At 27.8% G+C, this 27,500-nt stretch overlaps 7 protein-coding genes and 1 pseudogene across 10 annotated transcripts in view; 5 read left to right on the forward strand and 3 right to left on the reverse strand.

Annotated features, from left to right (window-relative positions):
* Positions 1-3,695, forward strand: part of LOC119605650 (ATP-binding cassette sub-family F member 2) — a 3,961-nt gene extending 266 nt beyond the window's left edge. The window contains exons 1-4 of one of the 2 annotated variants that reach the window (XM_037958879.1): positions 1-286; positions 792-1,480; positions 1,550-2,592; positions 3,366-3,695. The exon at positions 1-286 is cut by the window's left edge and continues 28 nt beyond it. In XM_037958879.1, coding sequence (XP_037814807.1) covers positions 808-1,480; positions 1,550-2,592; positions 3,366-3,488 — 1,839 coding nt within the window. In that variant the 5' untranslated portion in view covers positions 1-286; positions 792-807 and the 3' untranslated portion in view covers positions 3,489-3,695. The remainder of the gene's footprint in view (positions 287-791; positions 1,481-1,549; positions 2,593-3,365) is intronic. The other variant, XM_037958880.1, reaches the window with a different exon arrangement.
* A 2,926-nt stretch (positions 3,696-6,621) lies between these two features.
* Positions 6,622-7,658, forward strand: LOC119605660 (annotated as a pseudogene).
* A 2,845-nt stretch (positions 7,659-10,503) lies between these two features.
* On the reverse strand, positions 10,504-13,809 carry LOC119605659 (DEP domain-containing protein DDB_G0279099). The gene is made up of 3 exons (XM_037958902.1): positions 13,322-13,809; positions 12,301-13,254; positions 10,504-11,054 (listed from the first exon to the last, which is right to left on the reverse strand). Exons 1-3 carry the CDS (start codon positions 13,465-13,467, stop codon positions 10,649-10,651), a joined length of 1,506 nt encoding a protein of 501 aa, XP_037814830.1. The 5' UTR covers positions 13,468-13,809; the 3' UTR covers positions 10,504-10,648.
* A 434-nt stretch (positions 13,810-14,243) lies between these two features.
* LOC119605651 (pre-mRNA-splicing factor 38B) lies at positions 14,244-16,084 on the forward strand. The gene is made up of 4 exons (XM_037958881.1): positions 14,244-14,450; positions 14,546-14,657; positions 14,713-14,872; positions 14,943-16,084. The coding sequence occupies exons 1-4, from the start codon at positions 14,343-14,345 to the stop codon at positions 15,904-15,906; spliced, it is 1,344 nt and encodes a 447-aa protein (XP_037814809.1). The 5' UTR covers positions 14,244-14,342; the 3' UTR covers positions 15,907-16,084.
* Positions 16,085-16,233: 149 nt separating this feature from the next.
* On the reverse strand, positions 16,234-17,159 carry LOC119605653 (NADH dehydrogenase [ubiquinone] iron-sulfur protein 4, mitochondrial). Its single transcript, XM_037958884.1, has 3 exons — positions 16,971-17,159; positions 16,602-16,910; positions 16,234-16,538 (listed from the first exon to the last, which is right to left on the reverse strand). Exons 1-3 carry the CDS (start codon positions 17,018-17,020, stop codon positions 16,358-16,360), a joined length of 540 nt encoding a protein of 179 aa, XP_037814812.1. The 5' UTR covers positions 17,021-17,159; the 3' UTR covers positions 16,234-16,357.
* A 41-nt stretch (positions 17,160-17,200) lies between these two features.
* Positions 17,201-18,572, forward strand: LOC119605652 (actin-related protein 6). The gene has a single exon (XM_037958883.1). The coding sequence runs from the start codon at positions 17,317-17,319 to the stop codon at positions 18,523-18,525; it is 1,209 nt and encodes a 402-aa protein (XP_037814811.1). The 5' UTR covers positions 17,201-17,316; the 3' UTR covers positions 18,526-18,572.
* Positions 18,573-18,627: 55 nt separating this feature from the next.
* LOC119605654 (iron-sulfur cluster assembly 1 homolog, mitochondrial) lies at positions 18,628-20,141 on the reverse strand. Of its 2 annotated transcripts, none has more exons than XM_037958885.1 (5): positions 19,906-20,141; positions 19,743-19,796; positions 19,610-19,685; positions 19,459-19,536; positions 18,628-19,166 (listed from the first exon to the last, which is right to left on the reverse strand). In XM_037958885.1, exons 1-5 carry the CDS (start codon positions 19,987-19,989, stop codon positions 19,063-19,065), a joined length of 396 nt encoding a protein of 131 aa, XP_037814813.1. In that variant the 5' UTR covers positions 19,990-20,141; the 3' UTR covers positions 18,628-19,062. The 2 variants fall into 2 exon arrangements, with proteins under 2 accessions (XP_037814813.1, XP_037814814.1); XM_037958886.1 differs by having other exon boundaries at positions 19,459-19,533; positions 19,906-20,140.
* An 809-nt stretch (positions 20,142-20,950) lies between these two features.
* Positions 20,951-27,500, forward strand: part of LOC119605658 (protein prenyltransferase alpha subunit repeat-containing protein 1) — a 7,573-nt gene continuing 1,023 nt past the window's right edge. Inside the window, exons 1-4 of one of the 2 annotated variants that reach the window (XM_037958899.1) lie at positions 20,951-21,071; positions 21,756-21,942; positions 26,175-26,545; positions 26,609-27,500. The exon at positions 26,609-27,500 is cut by the window's right edge and continues 1,023 nt beyond it. In XM_037958899.1, the coding sequence (XP_037814827.1) occupies positions 21,854-21,942; positions 26,175-26,545; positions 26,609-27,333 (1,185 nt within the window). In that variant the 5' untranslated portion in view covers positions 20,951-21,071; positions 21,756-21,853 and the 3' untranslated portion in view covers positions 27,334-27,500. Of the gene's footprint in view, positions 21,072-21,403; positions 21,427-21,755; positions 21,943-26,174; positions 26,546-26,608 lie in introns of those variants that run through there. The other variant, XM_037958900.1, reaches the window with a different exon arrangement.

The following is a 27,500-nucleotide window of genomic DNA, read 5'->3' on the forward strand; positions in this document are numbered from 1 at the left end:
CGTCTTTGTAGATGGACGTTGTGCTGTTCGTAAAACACGTGAAGAATTAAATTAAAAGTGAAAAAATATATTTTAGTTTTTCTACTTTATTCTTTGCGTTTTTAAAAGACGTTTTTCGTTTCCAAGTGTTTCAATAATACCAAAAACGGAAGGAATTAGCAAGAAAAAAAAGTGAAAAAATTGTGTGAAGCTAAAGTTATATTTTTTTGCGAAATTGTGGTTGAATCATAATTTTTGAGGAAACAAAAAGAAATTTATAAATTTTTCCATTGAAACTTAAAACAAGGTGTGTGTGTAAAAAAGTTTTTTGTTTTATAGAAAAGAATTTTTAAATTTTTTAAGGAAATTTATTGATATTTTTTCAGGGTTAAAGTATAAAGAAAAGAGAGACAACTGATTATTTTTATTAATAAAATATTTTTTGTAATTTAAAGGGGAATTTTTGGCTATTTCATGTTATTTCTTTGTTGTTAAGTTGGTTTTTTTTGTAACACGTAATTATTTTTTTTAATTTTGCTGTAAATTTGTAATTATATTTCGTTTTTTGTTCAGATTTTTTGCTCTTTTTCTTTTTTCCTACATTTTCGCACATGTGCCATTACTTTTTTGCTTGGCAATGCTCTCTTAAGTAAAAATTGCTTTTGTTAAGGAAAAGAGAAAGAGTGAAGAGTAAAAAACCGTTTAGTTTTGTTGTTGTGTAAGCGGGGGGTATGTTTAGTTTTAGTATTTAGCAAAAAGTAAACAATTTGCTGGAAAATGTTTAATCTTTTTGAATTTTTTTATATTTTAAGAAAACCTTAACCAATAATGCCTTCCGATTCGAAAAAACGTGATGCACAACGTAAAAAGGATGCACGTAATAAGAAGATTACCCAAGTGTCCTCCTCTAAGAAAAATGGCACCACCAATGGCAATTCGCCTGCTCGCGAATTAACCGAAGAGGAGAAATTATGTGCCAAATTGGAAGAAGAGGCACGCATCTCTGCCGAGGCTAGAGCCTGTACCGGTTCTTTGGCTTCTCATGCACGTTCTCGTGATATTAAAATTGCCAATTTCTCTATTACATTCTTTGGTTCCGAGCTGTTGCAGGATACTATGTTGGAATTGAATTGTGGCCGTCGCTATGGTGTTATTGGCTTAAATGGCTGTGGTAAATCTTCTTTGCTAGCCGTTTTGGGTAATCGTGAAGTGCCCATTCCAGAACATATGGATATTTTCTATTTATCACGTGAAATACCCGCCAGTACTAAATCGGCTTTGGAATGCGTTATGGAGGTAGATGAGGAACGTATTAAATTAGAGAAATTGGCTGAGGAACTGGCTATGAGTGAGGACGATAATGATCAGGATCAATTGCTCGACATCTATGAACGTCTTGATGATATGGCAGCCGATTTGGCTGAGGTAAAGGCTGCACGTATTCTTCACGGTTTGGGCTTTGACAAGGAAATGCAACAGAAACAGGCTAAAGATTTTTCTGGTAATTATTGCACACCTAAAGAGAAAGGTAGCATTTTTTATATCTTCTCCTTTTATTTCTTAACTTTAGGTGGTTGGCGTATGCGTATCGCTTTGGCTCGTGCTTTGTTCGTTAAACCCCATTTGCTATTGCTCGATGAACCTACCAACCATTTGGATTTAGATGCTTGTGTCTGGTTGGAAGAAGAATTAAAGACCTACAAACGTATTTTGGTTCTCATTTCCCATTCCCAAGATTTCCTTAACGGCGTCTGCACCAACATCATACACATGACCAATAAACGCCTCAAATACTATACCGGTAATTATGAACAATTCTGTCGCACCCGCATGGAACTGTTGGAAAATCAAATGAAACAATACAATTGGGAACAGGATCAAATTGCCCATATGAAGAACTATATTGCACGTTTCGGTCACGGTTCCGCCAAGTTGGCTAGACAGGCTCAGTCCAAGGAAAAGACTTTGGCCAAAATGGTGGCTCAAGGTTTAACGGAAAAGGTTACCGACGACAAAACTCTCAACTTTTATTTCCCTTCCTGCGGTGGCATTCCCCCACCCGTTATCATGGTGCAAAATGTTAGTTTCCGTTACAATGATCAAACACCCTGGATTTATAAGAATTTGGAATTCGGTATAGATTTGGATACACGTTTGGCTTTGGTGGGTCCCAATGGTGCGGGCAAATCAACTTTGCTTAAGCTGCTATATGGTGATTTGGTACCCACTTCTGGCATGATTCGTAAAAATTCTCATTTACGTATTGCCCGTTATCACCAACATTTGCACGAACTCTTGGACTTAGATGCCAGTCCTTTGGAATACATGATGCGTGCTTTCCCCGATGTTAAGGAAAAAGAAGAAATGCGTAAAATTATTGGTCGTTATGGTTTGACAGGTCGCCAACAAGTCTGCCCCATTAGACAGTTGTCTGATGGTCAACGTTGTCGTGTCGTATTCGCCTGGTTGGCTTGGCAAGTGCCTCATTTGTTGTTGCTTGATGAACCTACCAATCACTTGGATATGGAGACTATTGATGCCTTAGCCGATGCTATTAATGATTTCGATGGTGGTATGGTGTTAGTTTCTCACGATTTCAGATTGATTAATCAGGTGAGTGATAGAAATATGAATTTTTTTAAAAAATTTCTACATTATGAAATAGATAGATAGATAGATAGATAGATAGATAGATAGATAGATAGATAGATAGATAGATAGATAGATAGATAGATAGATAGATAGATAGATAGATAGATATATAGATAGATAGATAGATAGATATATAGATAGATAGATAGATAGATAGATAGATAGATAGATAGATAGATAGATAGATAGATAGATAGATAGATAGATAAATAGATAGATAAATAGATAGATAGATAGACAGATAGATAGATAGATAGATAGATAGATAGATAGATAGATAGATAGATAGATAGATAGAATTTCACATTTTTGCTTGTTTATACTTTTTTCTTTCACACTAATCCTTTGTACATATGGCAACTCCTTGAAAAGGTAACTGTCATCGAAACAAGTGATGCCAACTCATAAGTTTTAAAATAAACGTTATGAAATGTAAAACAACGGTGAAATGTATAAAAAATTTAAGAAAATAAGAGAAATCAATCAGAATTTCAAAGTGTCGATAAATTTAAAACGAAATTTTTAAGATTTCTCTATTTGAACTTAAAATAGTAAAATTTAAGGAAAGTTTCTTCAGATAATAAAATAAATATTAGTGATTTTTCCTTTTTTTAAAATTTTAAGAAAAGCCGCAAAAGGTTTTAGCAAAGTTGCTTTTGAATACTATTCTGAAAAATATGTTATATTCCTAAAAAGTTCTAAAAATTAATATTTTTATTATTTCTATATTCTAGGTGGCCGAAGAAATTTGGATTTGTGAAAATGAAACCGTTACCAAATGGAATGGCAACATTTTGGACTACAAAGATCACTTAAAGAAAAATATTGTATCGGACAATGCCAACAAAAAGAAATAAACTTAGCCAGTCTGTTACCAGATTTTTCTAACAACTGCTAAACACACAAATAAAGTCTGGTCTATTCTAAAAAAAACAAAATTTTATAATTTTACGTGATCTAATGAATGTTCTCCTTCTTCTTTAAAAAAAACCAATTGAATTATGTAATTTTGAACAAAAATAAAAAAAAACATTTTTCTTCAAAAACTAGTTAGAACTTAAAAAGGGCGTTAAAAACTAACTTCAAAAAAAGAAAACACAAAAAATTACAATTTAAATAGACAAATTATTATATTACTCTTTAAAAAAAATAATAAAAATAAAACACAAATTAAAGAAAATATACCTATTATATAAAAATTAAACTACTTACACACACACAAGTTAAAATAGTGAAAGGAAAACAAAAACACTACTTCAAAATGTGATTTTTATGTTAAAGTTTAAATATATTAAATAAATAATAATTATAAAACTACCAACTGCTTAAACAATTATATATTTTCAACATCCACCCCCTTTAGCAGCTTTTCTTTTCCGCTATATATATATATAAATAAGTAGTTACAATTTATTTCTTATTTAATCATATATAAAAGAAAACTTGCAAAGTATTTATACTATTTTTAATTTAATATAAAGTTTAACTAACAATTTGCCCTAATTTTTTTTATAGAAAACAAAACTCAAACAATGTTTTTATTTTTTAACCCTATGATTTTTTTAGTTTTTTAAGTTTATTGTTAAAATTGGCTTGATTTTTTCTTTAATTTCTTTTTTTTTTACTTTATAATTTTTATTTAATTTTTTTTATACCAAGTGGTCTAAACAAACAACAGCAACATTGGAAAACCACAAAAACAAATTTCTTCTTAAAAACATTAAATAAACAATATATTTGTATTATCTAATAACAAATAATAAAAAAACAAAAACAGAAAAATCAATCAATTTCAAATTTAAAAATGATGTAATAAAAAAAATACCACAAAAAAAACCAACAAATATTGGATGAAATAAAAAATAACGAATATAAGAAATATTTCATCTAATTTAAAAACAAAAACAACCACCAAGAGTTTTATTTAAAAGTTTTATAAAAATTAGAAAGATTTTTTTACTTGATTTCCCTCCAAAAATAAATTTACTAATAAAATATTCCAGCAATTTCAACATAAACTATTACCCTCTTATTCACAAACATTTTTATTTTATAAAAGGTTTATAAAACAAAATTTCCACACAAAATCTAATTTATAAACTGTTTATAACATAAAAATTTTGTTTGTGAATAAGGGGGTTATTCTATTAATTTTCTTAATAAATTGGCGTTTTTTTGCTAGACCAACAGTTGGCAACACCTGTTTTAAACTACCGTTATAAATTCTCAATGATGCCAACTGTTCTGCTACATTTCACTCTTTAAAATACATGGCATCTCTGTTTAGAAATGACGGTTATACAAACAAGTGATGTCAACTATTAAAAAGAAAAACGCTGGAAAATACCAAACTATATTGAAAAGGGTTTCTATTAGTTTTTATAAAAAAAGGTTTTTATGTAAAAATATATTTGGGACAAAGGTTTTTCTATAGGAAACAGATTTAGGACAAATGTTTTTCTATAGAAAAGTTTGGGACAAAGGTTTTTCTATAGAAAAAAATTTGGGACGAAGGTTTTTCTATAGAAAAAAATTTGGGACGAAGGTTTTTCTATAGAAAAAAATTTGGGACAAAGGTTTTTCTATAGAAAAAAATTGGGACAAAGGTTTTTCTATAGAAAAAAATTGAGACAAAGGTTTTTCTATAGAAAAAAATTGAGACAAAGGTTTTTCTATAGAAAAAAATTTTGGACAAAGGTTTTTCTATAGAAAACATTTGGGACAAAGGTTTTTCTATAGAAAAAAATTTGGGACAAAGGTTTTTCTATAGAAAAAAATTTGGGACAAAGGTTTTTCTATAGAAAAACATTTGGGACAAAGGTTTTTCTATAGAAAAACATTTGGGACAAAGGTTTTTCTATAGAAAAAAATTTGGGACAAAGGTTTTTCTATAGAAAAAAATTTGGGACAAAGGTTTTTCTATAGAAAAAAATTTGGGACAAAGGTTTTTCTATAGAAAAAAATTTGGGACAAAGGTTTTTCTATAGAAAAAAATTTGGGACAAAGGTTTTTCTATAGAAAAAAATTTGGGACAAAGGTTTTTCTATAGAAAAAAATTTGGGACAAAGGTTTTTCTATAGAAAAAAATTTGGGACAAAGGTTTTTCTATAGAAAAAAATTTGAGACAAAGGTTTTTCTATAGAAAAAAATTTGGGACAAAGGTTTTTCTATAGAAAAAAATTTGGGACAAAGGTTTTTCTATAGAAAAAATTTGGGACAAAGGTTTTTCTATAGAAAAAAATTTGGGACAAAGGTTTTTCTATAGAAAAAAATTTGGGACAAAGGTTTTTCTATAGAAAAAAATTTGGGACAAAGGTTTTTCTATAGAAAAAAATTTGGGACAAAGGTTTTTCTATAGAAAAAAATTTGGGACAAAGGTTTTTCTATAGAAAAAAATTTGGGACAAAGGTTTTTCTACAGAAAAAAATTTGGGACAAAGGTTTTTCTATAGAAAAAAATTTGGAACTAAGGTCTAAGGTTTTTCTATAGAAAACAATTTGGGACAAAAGTTTTTCTATAGAAAAAAATTTGGGACAAAGGTTTTTCTATAGAAAAAAATTTGGGACAAAGGTTTTTCTATAGAAAAAAAATTGAGACAAAGGTTTTTCTTTAGAAAAAAATTTGGTTTGGTCTAAGGTTTTTCTATAGAAAAAAGTTTGAGTCTAAGGTTTTTCTATAGAAAAAAGTTTTGGTCTAAGATTTTTCTATAGAAAACTGATTTGGGACAAAGGTTTTTTTATAGAAAAAATTGAGACAAAGGTTTTTCAATTAAAAATTTGTATGAAACCACTTTAAAATGGCCGCCGCCTGTATAGCAGTTTATTTACTCTACAGATCTTGTTATCAGCTTATTGTTTTGTGTACTTCTTTTATGATAGAGAGACTCTTTGACTTAATGCTCTCCTCTCTCAAAACCGTTTTTATTTATAAATATCTACAAAAATAAACAAAAATACTGTAAAAAGTATCTAGTCATTCTACTTGTTTTGATTTTAAACAAGTAAACAACCAGACTTTATCACTCCTAGACTTGTGGATGAATTTATAATTGGATTTAGTAGCAAGCAACAATTGAAAGTGCATACATCGGGAAACGCAACAAAATAACACAACAAGCTACAATTAAACTCAATTGAAAATATGTCTACGTCTGCCCCCGCAACGTCAGCAATTATGAGTAACAACTTAATAAGTTGCGACATAAGATCAGAACCATTGAAGAAAAAACCTAAAGCATTATTGGTGCAACAGGAAGATGATTTATTAATCATAAAAATAAATCGTTTGCAGGCGAAGAATGCCTTAAATCGTAGTGCAGTTTACGAACTAATTGCGGCAGTAGAGGGGGCCACCAATAATAAACACATCAAAATAGTGGTGATCACGGGAGTGGGTGATATTTATACGGCTGGCAATGATCTTAAGCAAATACAAGAATATAAACTACCAGAGGATTATTATCGTGGTGCGAATTATGTTTTAAGGGCCTTGGTGAAAACGTTCATAGCCTGCCCCAAGTTGTTGGTGTGTCTGGTCAATGGTCCCTGTATAGGTATTGGTTTCACTTTGTCGGCTCTTTGTGATGCAGTGTATTGCACTAGAAATGCTTATTTTCAAACCCCTTTTACGCATTTGGGTTTGTGTCCCGAAGCTTGCGCCTCCTGGACTTTTCCCCGTTTATTTGGTCAATCTTGGTCTACTAAACTTTTGTTATTTGGTGAAAAACTTTCTGCTGAAAAGGCTAAAGAAATGGGTTTTGTTTTGGAAGTTTTCGACTTGGACAACCAACAAGAAATTGAAGAAAATTTTGGCAAAAAATGAGAGAATATGCTAAACTACCTTGGGAGTCTTTACGTTGTACAAAACGTTTAATTAGAGAAACATTAGAAGAGGATCTGATGAGAGCTATGAATAAGGAATTGCAAGAAATCGAAAAGCTGCGCCGTGGACCGGTTTATAAACAAGCCATGGAGATATTTATACAAAAATCTTTAAATGTTAATAAAAGTAAATTGTAAAAAAGCTAACTTTAAAGAAGTTTTATTGAAGGAAAAAATGAAAGAAATGGGAGAAATCTAAATCATTTCATTTTAGAACAAAAACTTATACGTTCTATATAGAAATAATCTGTTTTCTTTATATTTTCTATTATTGCAGCGATTTTTTTATAAAACTAATTAACACTACTTATTTTTGTAACATAAGATCTGGCAGCCTTGTCTATAATGTTTTGTTTACTTTATTTTTTGCAAAACCGGTATTTCGCTCTTTCAACAAAACACAATTAAGGCGTTAGCGTTTTAATACTAGAATTTAGTTAAATATCTTAAAAAAGCTTAAAATTCAGAAATAAAACCATATTTTTTGTATGTATTTTATCATTTTGAAAATCATAAAACATTTTTATTATTAATTTGTTTACTTTTTTAATTAAAATTCTTTTGTTTTTATTTTATTTTACTTTTATTTAATTGAACTCTTTTTTTAATTTGTTTATATATAAGGGTTTATTTCTTTTTTTATAATATGTTTTATATATATTTTATTAAATACCTTTATGTAATCGTTTTAGTTGTTTTTTTAATTTTTTTTAATTAGGAATTATTTTTTTCGTTTATATAAGTTATTTAAATTTCATTTTTAAATTTTATAAATATATGTTTACAAATTTGTTTAACTTTATTAAGAGGGGGTTTAATTTATTATGGAACTGTTTATTTTTTAATATAAAATTTTCAAGAATTTTCTGTCAAAAACTATAAATTTGTCCTAAATGTTATAGTTAAAAAGAAAACAATATTTAAAATCTGTTTAAAAAGTTAAGAGATAAAAATAATTCTTCTTTAGAATGAAAACTATTAACTGGACTAAAGTTAAGAATGTTATCTAGTCTGAACGTATTAAACAGAATCGGAATTTTATTTTAAAAGTTGTAAATGTTGTACAACAGCTTTTAAAATTAAAAATAAAATGTCCCAATATTCAATTGGCCAAATAATGGCAGTAAACAGAAATAAAAAGAAAAAGTTCCAGCTTAAAATACTTTATTAGCTCATATTTAGACTTGTAGAAGGGTCTGGACTATAATCTAGCTAATGTCTGGAATATAGACTAATCTATAGTCTGACTTTATGCCTAATTTAAGATAAAATTTATTCAAGCTGAAACATTTTAGGAAATTTTAAATTATTTTTTTAAATTTATGTTGAAATAATCGCAGTTTTTTATTTAAACTTTAGACATTTTAATATAATTTTTATTAATTTTTGTTAATTTGTATTTATTAATAATTTTTATTTAATATTTTATTTATTAAGTTTTTATTTAATTTTATTTTCTCTCAACTGTTATTTTTGTTTATTAATTATATTTAGTTTCAAAAAATATTTAAAACAATTTTTTGTTTTTTTTTTTTAATTTTTATGGGTTTCATTAACAAATTTATTATTTTTTTTTTATATTGTAAAAGTTTATTTGTTATTTTTTATTAACAATTAATAATATAATATGATATATAATATAAATATTTTTGTTATAGTTTTTATTGTATATATTTTTGTTGTTTATTTTTTTAAAGACAACAATAAATTTGTTTTTATTAAAAAAATTAACAATATCTTTTTATTTAAATTTAATTTGTTAGGTTTTTTTTTTTTCTTTTTGTTAACATGTTTTATTTTCTCATTTTTGTTTTAAACTATTAACTTTATTGTTTTTGCAAAATTTCTATTATTGTTTTTCGGTAACTTGTTGTAGGTGTTAGAAAGTTAGCAAGTGTTTATTGAAGGAGTAAATTGAAGAAAATTATTTGCTTAATTTAGAGTTCTAGACAACTTTTGCTATTTTTTGGTTTTGGAAAATTTTTGTTTTAGAAACCGATTTGTTTGTTAAATATTTTTATAATTAAGAAAAAGAGAGAGTGAGAGAAATTGTAATATTTTTAGTTTTTCTAAATTTAGTTTAGTTTTTTTTTTTTAATTTATCAAGACAAGAGTATGAAAAAGGAAGCACTACTTTTTTAGCTAACTTTTTTTAGATTTTTTTTTTTTTGTATTTTCTTTAATTTATTCAGTTTTATTACAAAAAAATATACACCTTTAGTTTTAATTTATTAAAAATCATAATTTGAATATTTTTAAAACATTTTAAAGTATTTTTTCATTAACAATAAGTTTTTTCTTGTTCTCAAACATTTTGAGCGTTTTTTTTATCAAGAACTTGTTAACACTATTTCTAATGTCAACATGGCTGCTAACGGTTGTTTGGTTGCAAACAGTGCTGCCATGTAAGTAAAAATAATATAAACGCCAAAAAAAAGAAATTAAGAGTAAATTCTTTAATTTTAACGGAAATTTTACACTTTTAATAAAGAAATTTTTTAAATAAATAAATAAAAACCAAAAGCATATAATTTTTTGCCAATTTTCGCTTATATTTTATTTTTTTATATTAAATTTATTTATATTTTTATTGTATAATATTATAGAGTAAGAGTAACATTTGTTTTATATATGTATAATAAATAATTATTTTATTTTGTGTGTATTTTTAATAAAGTGTAACATTTTTAATAATTAATTAAGTTTAAGTTTTTTATTTATTTTTTAGGCATAACAATGTTAACATGTTTTTTTTAATAATTTTTATTATTATTTTGTAATTATTGCGTTTTATATACTTTTTTAAAGAAGTTTTAAACTCTTCTTTGGTGTGAATTAAAAAAAAATTAAGAAAAAAATTTCTACAAAATTAAAAAAAAAAAAAAATAAAGCCTGCTTTATTTTAAAAATAAATAAATTACTACTATTTTTATAATTTAATAAAAAAAATATAAAATTTTACTAAATACTAGCTAAAAAAAATTAACATAAATTAAAATAAATCCATATTTGTTATATTTTTAAAGAGGTATATAAATTCTTTTTTTAACTACTAATAAAAAAAATTCGAAAAAAATTTTAACTACTCATTACTACTCTAAAACTTGTTTATCATCATCCTCATAATCCATAAAAAACTAATCAACATAATCGGTTATAATTAATTCACGTTTGGCATATGTTACATTAACACCATTTGACGAAGACGATGTATTGTTATTGGAATTTGTGGTTAAACCTACTAGACCTGTTAAATGATGATGATTATTTTGATTTGTTGTTATTGCAGAGGGAGCAAATAGCTGTACATTTGCATAAGTGGTATTTAAAGAATTTAAAGTTAATTCACAATCATCGCTATTATCACTATTGTGATTGTTGTTGTTATTAGAATTATTGGTGGTGTTTGTAGTTGTTGTGGTTAATAATATATTGTTATTATTGAGTTGTAGTTTTTGTTTAGCACGCAAATTATTAATTTCTTCCTGTAAACGTTGATTGCTCAAACGTAAATTTTCATTTTCCGTAAGGCACTCCCGGAGGCTGGAAAATAATTTATGAAAAATAAATTTGTATTAAATAAAAGTCTATAATTTTTCTATTAAAACCCATTTTTTTTTAAAGAAAACACTTAATTTTTATTTAAGTTCTTAAAATGCACTAATTCAAAATATTTTTTTAAATTTTCTTAATTTATTTATACTTTTCACTTATTCACTTAACACTTTTCACTTATTTCTACTTTTTAGTTTTACTTTAATTCCTTTTTTTATTATATTTTATAAATTTTCTGTTGTTTTTTCTTAAATTTTATGCAAAATCTTAATTTTTAATGTCTTAACTTAGTTTAAGGCGTTTTTGTTCTAACATAATTGGCATCACTGACACTAATGGAAATATTGCTACTAACGGTACTTTAAGTTTGTTATTGTTTAAAAATAGTGCTACCAGATGGCTTAAAACAGAAACAACAGCAGCAAATTTTTAATCAAAAATCAGTTTAAAAAAGCTTTTTTTAATTTTTTGTTTCAAATATTTGGAACTCTAAAAATTTCCTTAATTTTTTAAGAAATATTGACAAAATGTTGGAGTTTATAGCATATTTTGTTAAATTTGCTTTAAAATACCCTTGAATCCTTGAAATTTCTTCTTAAATTTATGGCATCTCTATAATTTTATGCTGACTCTATTTAAAGAGTTGCCAGTCTGTGTGTCTAAGCTGTCATTTCGGCTTAACGGTCATGTTTTGTAATTAGTATGAGAGAAAGAGACAGATATAGTAAATGGGTTCTTGAAATTGCTTATTTTTAATAATTAGCAAGAAAAATTGTACAATTTAAAGAAAATTAAAGTTAAAATTGTAAATTTTTTGCAGATTTTAACAAAAATATTAAATAATTCATACAAATTAATGAAAATTTGTAACCCGGCATCAAGGCTATTAAAATAGTTGGTGTTTAAACTTTGGTCTGCCGGAAGCTATAGGGCTGTGGTTTTATTTTTAAGAAATTATGTATATTTTTATATAAAAAGTTTAATTTTTGGTGTACTCAATAAAATTTGGTTAAATTTTAAAGCATTTGTTTAATTTTCATATACATTAGTACAGTTGCCAAAAAGGCGTAAGAGATTTTAAAAACTAAAGGGGCGTTTACCATTTGCGGCCACTAGCTATTGAATTCTAGTCTTATTTATACAAAATTTAATATTTATCGAGATGTGTATGAATATTTGTTAAATATTTCATATTTATGTAATTCTCTCAAGATATGGAAGAAGTTTCACTTACCTTTTAATTTCCTCCTGCATTGATTTAATATACTCGCAGGCCTTTATTAAAATTTGTGATTTGGAGTCACTAGGCGGTGTGCGTGTTGTGGTGGTAGTGTTGTTGACACTAGTAGTAAAAGCAGTTGGCTGCTGTACCAATAAACGTGTAGTAGAGCCAGTATTTTGATTTGTTGCACTAAAATTATCTTTATTTGCAGGTGTTACTTCCGAGGGCAACATTTCCTTAAGTTTAAATATCCAACTATTAATTTTATCACGTCTTCTACGTTCCACTTCATTATGGGTGGCACGACGTTTATCATCACGTTTTTTATAGGCCTCTAAAATTAAACTACGTTTGGCGGTATCATCCGCAGCACAAGAAGATGTTAGATTCGAGTTTGTCGAAGAAGAGTTAGTAATGGATGTAGTAGTATTGTTGTGGTTGTTATTTAGTGTCAGATTCTGATTGTTAAGACCTTGGCGTAATAATGGCAAGGGAGACATAGGTTCTAGTTTAATGGTAGTTTGATTGCCGGCCATTAGATTTTTGGGACTAGTTGTGGTATTGTTGTTGTTGTTGTTAGGGGAAGATTCAGTTATTATTTGTTTGGGAGTATCAATAACTTCTTTGATAACATAAATTTCACAGCCTGGTGGCAAATGTACACTATTTGCTACTAACGAGGAGGAGGATGAGTTGCCAGAGTTGTTGGTAGTCAAGGTAGAGGGAGTATTTAAAGTTTTACTCGCCTGTTGATTAACAATACGAAACTGAGGCATCGTGGTAACCAAAGTAGGTTGTTGGATTTGCTGGCAATTAGTTTGTGTGGCTACGGTTTGCTCCTGTTTGATTTGTGCCAACACCGAATGATCTAAAACGTATTCTTCTGATTCATCGGAATTATCATCACATATCGATAGTAAAATGTTGGCGGGAAGCGCATTTGAAGTGGAATTACTTAAAATGAAACTGAAATAAAGAAAATAAACATTTAATAAAATAATTTAATGTTTTCTTTATTAAAAACAATACTCACCTTTGTCCCCCTATGGTAGCCAAGGTGGCTGTACCCATTTGTGTTGTTGTTGAAGCCACTCCCTGTAACGTTTCATTGGCCTGATGATTATTTGTATTCAACAACTCTAAACGAGGACGTTTTCTATTCTCCATTATGGCAAACATTTACAAAACGTTTAAAACACTTTTTAGCATCACATAAATATTTTGTTACTAAACAAATTAACTCCACGAAAACTGTTTACGTATTTTCTACTCTATCTCTCTGTGTTTCTTATTCTTCCTTTTACAACAAACACTTTACAATAGAAAAATTCCTGCAGAATCACTTGACAAAAAACACTTTTTGGCCTCCAAAATTTATTTTTCTTTTAATAAACACTTAATTCTATAAATATTAATATTTACTTAATTTTAAATAATTTTTATAATTATAAGCAAAAATAAATAATTTTTTATTAATTTTCTAAACGATTTTTTTATTTTTATTGTTATGAAAACAAAAAACCTTAGCAAGAATGTAGATAGAAAGAGAGAAGTTATAATAGAATGACAGAACAAGTGTCAATGTGTCTGTTATCTAAAAACATATTTATTAGTTGGCAACGCGTTGTTTACAAACATTACTGAGCCGTTAAATTTTAAAAGATGTTAATACAGAAAGTTAACGATTTTTAAAGTTAATTACGTATAAATCTTCTACACTGATTGGACCATTAATAGCTGAATTATAAACAAAATGATAAGATTGTCTTCTAATTTTCAACACTTACTACTTACTTTTATTAACTACTTTTTCATCTGGCCGACCCCATTGCCAACTTACTTGTAAACCTGCGTCATCTACATGTCAATTTTAGCAGTAAAACAGTTGGTTATGGTAATACTGTTCAAGCACAGCTGTTGACATACAGCATTACCATCTTTAGTTATTTGTTTTGTTTACAAACAGCATGAAATTTATAAATTTTTTTACTTCAAGTTGAATTTTTTTTAAATTGTATTTATTTTACTAATATAATTCTCATTTATATATAAATATGGAAACTTTAGCCAATAAAGATTTAAAAGATAGCATATTACAATATAAAATAAGATTAAAGGAAATTTTGCAACGTTTGGAGTGGACAGAGGACAAGGTATTGAAGGTAAAGTGAAAAACTTTAAATTTCAATAAATTGTAATAAAAATTGAACTTTATATACAGATACTAAGATTATAAAAATTCGTTTCCTCATTTCAGAATTTGAATACCAATTCCATTGCTTCTAACCAAAAGGAAATTAAAAAGCCTCAATCTCCATTAATCGCCACATATCCTGATAGCTGCATCACCAACAATTCTCTTGTTTTAGGTAAAATTTCAAAAGTTTCTTAAGCATTTATATCTAATCCATTAAATTTCCGCAGAAACTCCTCAACTCCAACAGGTTCTTCAAAATAATGAAATAGAAGCTCCCCGTAACTTTAGGGAATTGCAGGCCAACTTCTCCCGCGAACAAAAACTCAAAATCTATGAACATGTAATAGAAAATACGGAAAAATTGGCAAATAATACCGAGACGAAAGTGTAAGTTAAAAAAATAGAATCTGATCAAACCCGTGACATTCTCTAAACATCTACTTTCTTTAATTTCTAGAGATGAAGGTGAAATTTCATTAGCCGATATTTTGGCCCAAAAGAAACGTGAAGAAAAACGCAAGAAACGTAGATTTCGTAAAAGTAAACCTACACACATCGAAGAAGTCAGATGTTTGGTGGATTTACAAATGCAAGCGCTACGGCAGTTTATGGACAATAAGATAAAAAAGGAAGTAGATGACACCGAACAGGGAGTCAGTGACAAACATGAATATCGAAATAATGAAAGTTACAAAGGTTCATATTATAACACAAAAGTAAACCAGGAAGACAGTTACAAACACGAATATCGAAATTATGAAAGTTACAGAGGAGGAGGAGATTATTTCACTAAAGTAAACCATAATGAAGAACGTAGACCTTATGAGTATAACTATAAAAGAGATCCATATAGAGAAAGATTTACAGAGCAAGTAAAAAGGCAGGATTGGATGAGAGATGATATCGGAAAACGTCCTAGAAATCGTAGTATAGAACGTGAATATTATGCAAGTAGTCTCAACAAAGTTTCAAATGAAAGGACAAGATATAATCGGAGTCGCAGTAAGGAGATTTCAGACAAGGAAAGGGATTTCAGAAAAGGAAGAAGTAAAAGTAAAGAAATCTCCTATGAAAGACGAAAACATAGCAGAAGCCGTAGTAGAGATGGAAGCAGACATAAAATAAGTCGTAGTAGTGAAAGAACCAGATCACGAAGAAGTCGCAGTACAGATAACGCCCGCAGAGAATCGAAACATAATAGAATTCATAGCAAAAATAAGAATAAGAACAGAAGGAAACACAGTAGAAGTCCTAGTAATGAAAAGAGAGAACGCAGAAGTCATGAAAGAAGAAAACACCGAAGCAGAAGTTATGAAAAAAGGGAAAAAACCGACTATCACCAAAAATATTCTAAAAGAAGAGATCATGAAAAGAGTGACGAAAAAAACTATTATCAGGAACAATATTATAGAAAACAATAGTTAATTTCCTAAATGAGCTAATAAGAAAACTAAAATTTTTAAATATTTAAAGTGAAATCTCCCAATGCCAACGATCAAAGCACAAAATAAGTGAATTTTACAGTGCTTCAATAAAAGTGTAAAAAAACGGTAGTGTTGATTATTAAAGTTTTAAATCTATTGAAAGATCTCCTTAGAATGATTTTGTTTAAGATATAACTAGAAGTTTGAACTCTCTTTTTGCCAAATTTTGGCAGTAAACAGAAATAAAAAGAAAAATGGCCCAATTCGATGTAATCAGCTTTACTAAGTGTAAAAAATATGAATTTTTGACGGATTTATGTTAAATACTTTTAGTTTTTCACTGTTGGAAAATACACAACTTATTTATTTTAAATCACTTCAAAATTTTACTAATATATTCTCGTTTGTTTAACAATATCTGATTTTAGAGAATTTCCTTTACTCGATTTTACTTAGTTGAGACACGGGTACGTTTGTTCCAGGAGAAATTAACGCCATAATTCTTAACACGTTCCTTTTTGGGCTTCTCCTCAGCCTCAACAAACCAACGCCAACCATTTCTTTCACAGAAAGTTATAGCCTCCTCTTGGGAAGAGAAATTTACATGCATGTTGGACAAAGGATCACCGCTGTAATGAGAAGTCAACAAATTCTTAAATAAATCTTTAATTAAAGCAGTAAAAATCACTTACGTAGAACACCAACCCATAAGGGGATTCTCCCAACGTTCACGATTATCGAAATCAATTTGCCAGGTACTCAAATTGTTGGTGCCACTTTGCATGGCATTTTTGGGTGGCATGAAAATACGTACACGACGACCCTTAACATGTTCCTCGGGCACACCGGTAATGGGGCTAATATCAACCTTAACGGGCACGGTAATGGTGCCTTGCAATTTATTCTTTTGTTCCAATTCTTCGGGTGCAGCCAAGGCGGTGTTTACATCGATGACGGGAGCATCACGCAACGAAGACATGCCGCGACACAAAATGGGAGACCTAAGGAATTTCTGGAATTATTTATCCATTTTCAACTAGATTTTTTATTATAAAACTAACCATTGTTGTGTTTGCTTGCTGGCTTGCAAAATTTGTCTTATTACGGACATTTTTGTTAAACAAAATTTAAGATTTTCAAACACACTATTACATAAAAAATTTTGTTGAAACCAAAAATGTCTCTTCTAGTTGGATGTCACTTTACAGCTGTCTTTGACTTTTAACATTAGAGTTAACCTTTCACAGTGATTGTTGTTTTGTTTGGTAAAGAAAAGAAAAAGAAGCAGAATTCGCTTGTTAGGGAAGCTGTGTTTAGTAAACATAAAAACGTAAACAAACAATTTGCAAGTGGAATTTTTAAGCGTGATTTTTTTATTTCTGTTAAAAATTAATAAAATTTCCCCCAATGGAGGATTCTAGTAACACCTTAGTGTTGGATAATGGCGCCTACACAGCCAAATTGGGTTTGGCTTCCCATGAGGATCCTCAAATCAATCTAAACTGCATAATGAAGGCCAAAGCTGAACGACGGCGCGCTTTTATAGGCAATCAGATAGATGAATGCCGGGATGCCTCCGGTTTGTTTTATATACTTTGTTTCCAAAAGGGTTATCTACTCAATTGGGATGTACAGAAGACAGTATGGGATCATTTATTTAGTCAAGAGGGTTCGGGCATTACTTTGGAAGATCGTAATATTTTGGTTACCGAGCCGCAGCTAAACTTTGCCAGCATCCAAGAGGCCATGATAGAAATTCTATTTGAGGAATATCATTGTTCGGGAGTACACAAAAGCACCACCGCAGAATTGGCTGCCTATAACTATTGTGCCGAAAGCGAGGAAACTGCCATGCAAAACTTAAATTGTATAGTAGTGGATGTGGGCTATAGTTTTACCCATATAGTGCCCTTTATAAGGGGAAAAAGGGTAACTAAAGGCATTAGACGTGTAGAAGTAGGAGGCAAGGTATTGACTAATCATTTAAAAGAGCTTATATCCTATCGCCATCTTAATGTCATGGATGAATCCTATGTGGTTAATCAAATTAAAGAGGATATCTGTTATGTGGCCCAGGACTTTAATGAGGACATGAAGGTGCACACTAACAATAAGAAACGCTCTGAAATAGTGGTAGACTATGTTTTACCGGACTTTACCACCGTCAAAAGGGGCTATATAAGGAAAAAAGAGCCAACTGAGAATCCTGTCCAAGATGATTCAGATCAACAATCCGTTAGACTGTGTAATGAACGTTTTACCGTCCCAGAATTGCTGTTCAATCCCTCCGATGTTGGCATACAACAAGTGGGTATACCAGAAGCTGTTATAGATGCCATCAAAGATTGTCCAGCCTATACGCATCATGAACTTTTACGCAATATATTGGTTATAGGAGGTTCTTCCTTATTTCCCGGTTTTATTCCACGCTTGAAAAAAGAAATACGCGCCTTGGCTCCGGATGATTTAGAGGTTTCTTTGATATTCCCAGAAGATCCTATAGGTTATGGCTGGTATGGTGGCAAGGAAATGGCCTGTAGTGATGGTTTTAAGGATATATTGTTAAGCCGAGAGGAATACGAGGAAAATGGTTATACGGCTTGTAATGGAAAATAAAGTGAAAACAATGACAACAAAATGGAATTATACACGTGTTATAAAAAGTTTTTTCTAAATTATTTGTATTTTTGCCGTAAAATTAAATAAAAAGAAAAAAGGTTAATTTATAAGAAGAATTCATAACATCTTGAATTGTTTGATTCTCTATAATTAAAAGTTTATTAATTCCTTTTTCTTTAAGAAGTATTTTATTTAAAGCTTATTTTCTTTTTGTTTTTTTTAAATATTTCTTTTCATTACTTAAGCTTAAACAAAAAAATACTAGATTTAAAATTAAGCTAACTAAAAGAGAGAGAAAAAAGAAAAATAAACTGAAAATTAATTAAGCTAAATTTGTTAAAGTTTTAGTATATGGCTGCAACAACTATTTAACATTAAATTTTAAGGTGCAAATCCTTTAGATTTCTCTATTATTCGTTCCATAATTTTAAACAAACAAAATTTGTTTAAAAAGTCTTAATATATACTTTCTGTTTGCATTTTACATTTAACTAAATTTTGTGTTTTAAAAGTAAATTGCATTCTTATTATCATTTACATACTAAACGATTCACCACAGCCACAGGTGCCTTTAATGTTGGGATTGTTAAAAACAAACTCGCTGGCCAATTTGCTTTCCACATAGTCCATTTCAGTGCCTAGAAGAAAAGATAAAGAGAAATGTATCTATTGTTTTCCCAAAAAAACAATGTTTTTGGTTTAAAATATGCCTAACAATGCAATTAACACGTTCTTTGACAATTTGCCAAAAAACGGTCAGTTTAAAAAGATCTTTTTCCCTTTCATCACCCCTCCAAATATACATATTTGTCACGCTTTTTCTATCTGTTTACAAAGTTTTTTAATTCTTATACGCAGATCAACAAATAAACTTATATAACTACTAAAATACCAACAATTTCGAATAAACAACAATACTATGTAACTTACCTAGTAATGATAATTGTGCCTTCTTATCAATATAAACTTTAACACCATCTTGTATGACCTCTTCATCTAGTTTATCTGCTGGGAGCGAAACAGAATATTTAAAATTAATAAAAATTTAAACAAAAAATCTTTAAATGGAATTTAAATCTACCTTTTTCGGCGGCATAGTTTAAGGTATACGAAAGGCCATTGCAACCACGTTGACGTACCCCCACTTTTAAACCAGTCTGTAAGAAAAAAACATTAATTTCTTTATTTTCTCAGTTGTTTAATACCAAACTTACATATTCTGGCTTATCCTTTAATAAATCCTTAATACGCTGCACTGCTGCCGGAGTCTAAGGAAAATAAACAAAAAATTTCTTTAAATTCAATTTCACCATTTCGAAATTGTTATGACATCTCTTTATTTTAATTACTATTGGTTGGACACATGATTTTACTTACCAATGTAAGTGCTGCTCTGGTGGGTATTAATTTTCTACCCTTTAAAGCTCTTACTGTAGCGGTGGCTACTACTTTTGTGGCCATTTTTTAATATTTTTAATAATTAAACTTAAAATTTTTCCCCACTGAACCAAACTGTCTGAATTTTTATTTTTTATCTCTGCTTTTTACTCTTATTTCTGTAAGATTTTTCTAGTTTGTTTTTGTCTTTGTTTCCTATATTTTTTTTGATAACAATCAGCTGTCTTACTGATTGAGAACTGTGTTTAGTAATTATAAGGAAATATTTGAATCTGGCAATGCTGTCAACAGTAAAAAAATGTCTATTCTTGTTTATAAAATAAATTTTAATAAAATTGTGAAAAAGAGTAAGAAAAATTGAAAGAAAATGGAAAAACTTAATAGATTTTAACTTAAAATTTTTAAGTTGCCTGTTCATTTTGTGATCAACATAAAGTTTGGGTTAAGTTTTTAAAGAAAATAGACAAGTGAGAATACATCATTGGTAAGACCGATAACACTAAAATACAGATACCGAAATAAGTCAAAATACCGATAACGCTACCGAATTAAGCCAAAATACCGATACCGTTTCAAAACGGTTGCTATCATTGTTAATAGGTCTTCTTATAAACCTTCAGCAAAAGATCTTCTAATGGGCCTTCAACGGAAGACCGTTTAATAGGCCTTTTTGAGTAAACCTTCTATCAGTCCACTAACACAGCGTTTTTAGAATTTGTTGCGACTGCAGAAGGGTGAGTTGAGTATGTAAGTTAATTTTGTTTTTAATTTTTAAGAATTAATCAAATTTATTTTTTTTTTAATTTTTAAATTTGTTTATTTTTTCCATCCCTGCATAATTTCTCACACAACTTTTGTGCTTGCTCTATTTTATTGTTATAAATTATATACAAAATCCCACTTAAAAAGTCTCTCGGATTCCCTTTTTATTTAAAATCTTTGAAAACTTAAAAATTAAGCATATTTGAGAACTTAGGCTTACAGTAGATTTTAAGCCGACGATATTTTTAGTGTCAGCCGCCGACGCCGTTAATATTTGTCGGCACAGGGCTTTTGGTGCGGTTCAATTTTCTTGGCTGCTGCTTAGATTTTTAATTAAAATTAATTAAATATCTTTAGAAAAAAGTGTTAAACAAATTAAAAATGTATTTTAAATGATAATAAAGTGTTTTTGAAAAAGAAATTAAAAGCAACCAACAAAATAGTGCTAAAAAACATACAACACTTAAAAAAGCCAATGCTAAAATTTATTTTTAATTTTTTTTGCCTTTTTGCTGTGTGATTTGTTATTGTGTTTTCCATGTGTGTTTTGTTTGTTTTTTCAGTTTGAGTTTTAAGAGAATATGTGAGAGATTTTGATGATTTTGTTGAGTTTTTTATTATTTTTAATGAAATTTGATTTCTTTTGCTGGCGTTTTTGTTTGTATCAAATTTGTATTTATTGAATTTATTATTTTTTGTCATCCCAATTAGAATGTACGTTGCGCATACCGCCAAAAAGTAAATTTATTTTTTTTGTGTTTTTTACTTGTCAACCATAAAATATTTTGTTTTTTGGACTGTGTTGTTGTTTATTATTATATGCAAGATGTGATAAAGTTTAATTTTTTAATAATATTTTTTTTGCGTTTTTTGTGTGGCTGTCTGTCTGTCAGTTTGGCTGGCTGTGTGTTGTTGTGTTTTTAAAAATAACTAAAAAAAAAAATTATCAAAAAAACAAAAAAGCTGAGTTGGTCAGATTTTTTTTCGATTTAAAAAGAAATATTGCGCTGGCGGAATATTTTCTTTATAAAAAAATAAGTGTGCTATAAATTTTTTTGTTATTTCAGCTATATATTTAAAAAAATTAAAAAATCTATATAAATAATTAGAACAATTCTCAAATAATACTCTTTTATAATATAAATTAATTAAAAGTTTTAACAAAATGGATCCTGATTTAGATAATGAACAAATTGTTTTGTGTGAAAAAATCATCAATGATATTCATACTGTATTTCTCAAGGACACGGAATTGTAAGTATTACAACATGTAGTTAATAAATATTACTTTTGTAACGAAAAAAAAACAACAGCTGTTTGTTAAATTTTAAAGCAAAACCCCCTTTAATTACTGCAAAAACATGTAAATAAACAAGGTCTTCTCTCGCTCTCTCTTATATTTACAAACCCATTCCTGTTTGTTTTGTTTACCTTTTTTTTCAAAACAAAGCTGTGATACTTTTTGTTTTGTTTTTAAAACCTCCGTTAATTTTCAAAGGTACTCTCTCTCTCTCTTTCCTATTAAGTTGTTCTTAGCTCCTTAAACCTTTTGTTTACGATTAATACATGTTATTTAAACCGTTATATTGTTTTGATTTCAATTTCTTTCAATTGTTATTGTTTTTTGTTAATAATTGTCATCATCAGTTTAAGAGGTCAAGGTTAATTTTATTTTATCAATTGTTATTGTTGCTTTTTTCAATTAAATCTTCTTTTGTTAAAGATTCTCGTTAGTTTTTCTATTGTGATAACATCATTGCTTTCTAATTTGACTTAAGCGGGGTGTGTTACTCTCTCACATCATTCAAACTAAATGATTATTCCCACTCACACATTTATTAGGTTTCATTACACTGTTGACAATTTATGCAAAAAAAAAAAAAACAAACTTTAATTGAAAGGAAAAAGTTGAAACCTTGACATGTACCAAACAATTGATTAAATTTAATTTAAAATTAACAACTAACAAAGAGGATAGCTACGTAAATAAGTAGAGTTAAGTTAAATTTCAAATTAAGTGGGCAGCAGGCAACCGTTTTATGAAAGTTTAAGAAACGAATGATAAATTTAAATTGAAATTTAAGATAAGTAATTGAAAATGGGGAAGAGTAAACAATTATTAAAAGAATAAAGTACATAAAAGTAAAGGAAGTATTTTTTGAAAAAGTTTGGATTTTTTACATTATTTACCTGATGTCAACAATGTAATTTGTTTCAATTTTAAGCTAAATTTTGAACATTTTCTTAAGTAAATTATGAAATTTACGCTAAATTCTCGAATTTAATAAAGTAAACTATGAATTTTACATTTTTTACATAATGTCAAAAATGTAAACAATTCAAATTTGATATTTTATACAGTAATAAAGAACAAATATCATGTAATATATGAAAAAAAGCATTTTTTACATTTTGTCAAAAATGTAAACAATGTAAATTCTTTGAAATTAAGGCTAAATTATGATATTTTCTTAAGTAAACTTTGAAATTTACATTTTTTCAATGATGTCAACAAATTGAAATTTACGTTTTTTACAAAATGTCAAAAATGTAAACAATAAATATGTATATCCTATTTTTAGATAACTTTTAACAAAATTTAATAAAATTTATTAAAAATACATTGTTTACATAATGTCAAAAACGTAAACAATGGAAATTCTTTAATATTTTAGCTAAATTCTGAAAGTTCAGTTAATCTAAAAATTTACATATTTTACACAATGTTAATAATGTAAACAATTAAAATTCTAAATTTTTTACATAATTTTTAACCAAACTTGAAAAGTACGTTGTTTACATGATGTCAACAATGTAAATAATTAGAAATTTCTCTTTCTTTACATAATTGTTACCAAATTTTATATAATTTATGAAAAAATACATTGTTTACATGATGTCAAAAATGTAAACAATGGAAATTCTTTATTATTTTAACAAAATTCAATAAATTTCTTAACTAAACCTATTTCTATATTTTACACAATGTCAAATATGTAAACAATTAAAATTTTCAAATTTTTACATATTTTGTGATGTAATTTTAGGTAATTTATGAAAAATTACATTATTTACTCTATGTCAAATATGTATACAATGTAAATTCTTTAATATTATTTAATATTTCCCTAACTGTGATAATTTTTATTAAATTTTCTTCCAGCTGCTACTCTATATTTGTAACATGTGTAATTTCATTTGCATTTACTCAATGACTACAATAACAACAAATACTAACTACAAACTGCACCTACTTTTTTTCCTCTATTTAACTTTTTACTATTTTAAACAGTTTCGTCTCCCTCTCTCAGTTTTTTTTAATTTATTGTCATTTCAATGTCAGTTTTCATTGAGTTTGAATGTTTGTTATTGTAAGAGTATCTGGTTTTTTTGTTGATGCTGTCGTTTTTTGTTGTTTTTTATTGTATTTGTTATTATTTAATTATTTAAATTGATAAAAGTAATCATAAAGAAAAAGATACACAAGTTGCAAAAAAATATATAAAATTTTATTAAATATTTAACCAATGTCCCCTTAAGTATGATTGATGAGGAGAGAATAAGTAATAAGAAATTAAAAACTAAGAGCAAGAGAGTTAGGGAAAGAGAGAGGGGAGTTTAAACTAGACAGCTAGATGATTGATTTGTTGATATTTTGGGGATAATTTTTGACAATTAAATGAAATTTGAAACTTTGTAAAATAGTAGTAGAAAAGGTACTTTTTTATTTTGCTCCAAAATTATTAAATTTTGTTAAAAATATTATTTTCCATAGTATTAGCCATAAATTTAACTATTTTTAAACATTTTTACAAATAGTAGTAAAATACTACTCTTTTAAATTTGCTTAAAAATTATAAAATTTTGTTTCAAATTGATTTTTTTCTATATTATGAAAAGGAAAATGTAAAATTTGGTGAATAATAATAAATTTTAAAATAGTAGTAGAAAAATTACTTTTCTTAAATTCAACTGAAAATTGTTAAAATTTTATTTTAAATTGTAGTTTTCTTAATTAAATATTCAAAATAGCGAACAAGATTAATTTTACTACATTTTAAAATAGTAGTAAAATACTACTATTTTCCAATTTGCTTTTAAATTGCAGTTGTTTATTTATTTAAGAAAATCAATCTGTAAAGAAAATAGCAAAAATTTATAAATTTTAATACTTTTTAAAATAGTAGTAAAATACTACTTTTTTAAATTTGCTTTAAAATTTTAAAATTTTGCATAGAATTTTATATTTTCTTTATTTAAGAAAGAAAGTAATAAATATTTGTAAATTTTAATACTTTTTAAAATAGTGGTAAAATACTACTTTTTTAATTTTGCTTAAAAATTTAAAAATTTTGTATAGAATTTCATATTTTCTTTATTTAAGAAAGAAAATAATAAAAAAAATTAAATTTTGTACGGTTTAGAAAATAGTAGTAAAAATACTACTTTTTCAAATTTGCTTAAAAATCGATAAAATTTTGTTTTAAATTGTATAATTTCTTTATTTAAGAAAGAAAATAACTAAAACTTATTAAGTTTTTAACTTTTTAAAATAGTAGTAAGAATACTACTTTTTTTAAATTTGCATAAAAATTAGCAAATTTAGTTTAAAATTTTATATTTTCTTTAGTTAAGAAAGAAAGCTATAAAAAATCATAAATTTTAAAACTTTTTTAAATAGTAGTAGAATACATACTACTTTTTTAAATATAAAATTGGTTTAAAATTGGTAAAATTTTGTTTAAATTGCACATTTTATTTATTTAAGAAAGAAATTAATAAAAAATTTTAAATTTTGAACTAGTAGTAAAAATACTACTTTTTCCAATTTGTTTAAAAATTGTTCAATTTTGTTTACAACTTTAAAGTTTCTTTATTTAAGAAAGAATTTTGCATAAATGTATAAAATTTTGAAGTTTTTAAAAATAGTAGTAGAAAAGTACTTTTTTAAATTTCTTCAAAATTTAAATTTTTTTGGAAATAATTATATTTTTACTTTATTTAAGAAATGATTTAGAAAAATTTCTGGATGTTGGAAGTTTTGAAAAATAGTAGTAGAAAAGTACTTATTTTAAATTTGCTTAAAAATTTTCAGAATTTTATATGTTTTTTAAATTTTGGAAAGAATTTAGCGAAAATTTGTGAATTTTTTGAAAATAGTAGTAGAAAAGTACATTTTTAAACTTGCTTAAAAATTGTCAAATTTTGTATATAATTTTATATTTTCCTTATTTTAGAAAGAATTTAGCAAAAATTTGTAAATTTTGCAAGTTTTTGAAAATAGTAGTAGAAAAGTACTTTTTTAAATTTCTTCAAAATTAAATTTTTTTTGTAAAAAAATGCATTTTTTTCTTCATAAAAGCAAAAATTTATGAAATTTTAAAGTTTTTGAAAATAGTAGTAGAAAAGTACCTTTTTTAAATTACTTTAAAATTTGTAAAAAATTTATTTAAAAATATTAATTTTTGTTTTTTCTCTTCTACCAGATCCTCCTTTGAAATCATACCCACTGTTCTGAATCGCAACAAATCCCCCGTCATTCATGTCGAACACAATTTGGGTCTCGAATCGTGGTGTGCCAAACATGTTTACGATCATGCCCACAAAATGCTTATGAATTACAAGAAACAATCGCTTCAACGTTATGTACAACAGAGCGATGTGGTGCTTAAGTACCTGAATGTTGCGCTTCTCATCAATCCGGATGTTACGGGCTTTTGGCATATGCGTCGCCAACTAATGCAAAAGAATCGTCTGAAAATGAATAGAGAATTGAAATTTTCAGCTTTAGTCTTGAGTAAAAAACCCAAATCGAATGAGGCTTTTGCCTATCGTCGTTGGTTGTTTTCATTTCAGAGTAAGTTTTTGAGAAATTAAAGAAAATAGATGGGAATTTATTGTTGTTTTTTTGTATTTACAGGTGCTGAATCTATTGACTGGCAGCTGGAGATAGGTATTTGTGAACGTTGTGCCGATCGCAGCTCTAGCAACTATCATGCCTGGTCTCATCGCCAATGGGTGCTGCAAAATTCTCCCTCCATTATAAGAGCCGAAATCATGCGCACCGAGAAATTCATGCGCAAACATATTAGCGATTATAGCAGTTATCATTATCGCCAATTACTCATAGCTCAAGCCTATCAGCTCAGTTACTATGATGCCGAGGAACTGCAGCATTTGCATGATCTTAAAGAACTCATAAACTATTACCTAATAGCTGAAGTCCAGTGTCCTTCACAAATATTAGATTTAATGCTGCCCGGCATAGATCGTTCAGCCATAGGGGAGCAACGTCTTAAAGCTTTCCTCTACTGCTGTAATCTATCCGCTCATGATATGCGTTTGTGTGATGATCAAAAGAATATGTATGGTGAACGTGAATCCTTTGAGCTGCATCGTCGTGCCTCTCTTAAGTTCATTGTAGAGCAATGTGTTCGTTTACTGAGCGGTGACTGGGTGGGCATGTATTCTCCACCCGCTACGCCGGAACAAAAACAACAATTCAATTTGCATTTACGTAAATTTGACTACAATTCTTATGAGTTTCTATTGGCTCTTAAGAAATCGGAAAGTCTACTGGGTCCCAAGCATCGTAAATGGTGTTCTCTGTTTTTGGGTTTTGATTATGAATCGGGTGCTGCTTAGAGCTTATGCTACCTTCTTAAAGAAAATGTCTTTAAATTACTCAATTAGTTAAATCTTTTCTTTTGTTTTCTAAGTTAATGTTTAATTTTTGTTTATTAATTTGTTGTTTATTTTTTAAACTTTTGCTTTCTGTTAGCTTTAACTTCAAAATTTCTTTGCATTTATTT

This window comes from Lucilia sericata, unplaced genomic scaffold (genome assembly GCF_015586225.1).
Source record: "Lucilia sericata isolate MDLA Ls3-8-SP2 unplaced genomic scaffold, ASM1558622v1 Contig000506F_arrow, whole genome shotgun sequence".
Taxonomy (NCBI): Eukaryota; Metazoa; Arthropoda; class Insecta; order Diptera; family Calliphoridae; genus Lucilia; species Lucilia sericata.

Bases quoted from the DNA above. Each gene is read 5' to 3' on its own strand.
- LOC119605653 (XM_037958884.1), bottom strand. From the start codon at position 17,020: ATGTCCGTAATAAGACAAATTTTGCAAGCCAGCAAGCAAACACAACAA. The intron at 16,911-16,970 runs GTTAGTTTTATA...GAAATTCCTTAG, and splicing joins AGCAAGCAAACACAACAATG to GTCTCCCATTTTGTGTCGCG. The intron at 16,539-16,601 runs GTAAGTGATTTT...TTCTCATTACAG, and splicing joins CTTATGGGTTGGTGTTCTAC to CGGTGATCCTTTGTCCAACA.
- LOC119605651 (XM_037958881.1), top strand. From the start codon at position 14,343: ATGGAAACTTTAGCCAATAAAGATTTAAAAGATAGCATATTACAATAT. The intron at 14,451-14,545 runs GTAAAGTGAAAA...TCCTCATTTCAG, and splicing joins CAGAGGACAAGGTATTGAAG to AATTTGAATACCAATTCCAT. The intron at 14,658-14,712 runs GTAAAATTTCAA...AAATTTCCGCAG, and splicing joins CAACAATTCTCTTGTTTTAG to AAACTCCTCAACTCCAACAG.
- LOC119605659 (XM_037958902.1), bottom strand. From the start codon at position 13,467: ATGTTTGCCATAATGGAGAATAGAAAACGTCCTCGTTTAGAGTTGTTG. The intron at 13,255-13,321 runs GTGAGTATTGTT...TCTTTATTTCAG, and splicing joins GCTACCATAGGGGGACAAAG to TTTCATTTTAAGTAATTCCA. The intron at 11,055-12,300 runs GTAAGTGAAACT...ATTATTTTCCAG, and splicing joins ATGCAGGAGGAAATTAAAAG to CCTCCGGGAGTGCCTTACGG.
- LOC119605654 (XM_037958885.1), bottom strand. From the start codon at position 19,989: ATGGCCACAAAAGTAGTAGCCACCGCTACAGTAAGAGCTTTAAAGGGT. The intron at 19,686-19,742 runs GTAAGTTTGGTA...TTTTTCTTACAG, and splicing joins TAAAGGATAAGCCAGAATAT to ACTGGTTTAAAAGTGGGGGT. The intron at 19,167-19,458 runs GTAAGTTACATA...CTTTTCTTCTAG, and splicing joins GGCACAATTATCATTACTAG to GCACTGAAATGGACTATGTG.
- LOC119605652 (XM_037958883.1), top strand. From the start codon at position 17,317: ATGGAGGATTCTAGTAACACCTTAGTGTTGGATAATGGCGCCTACACA.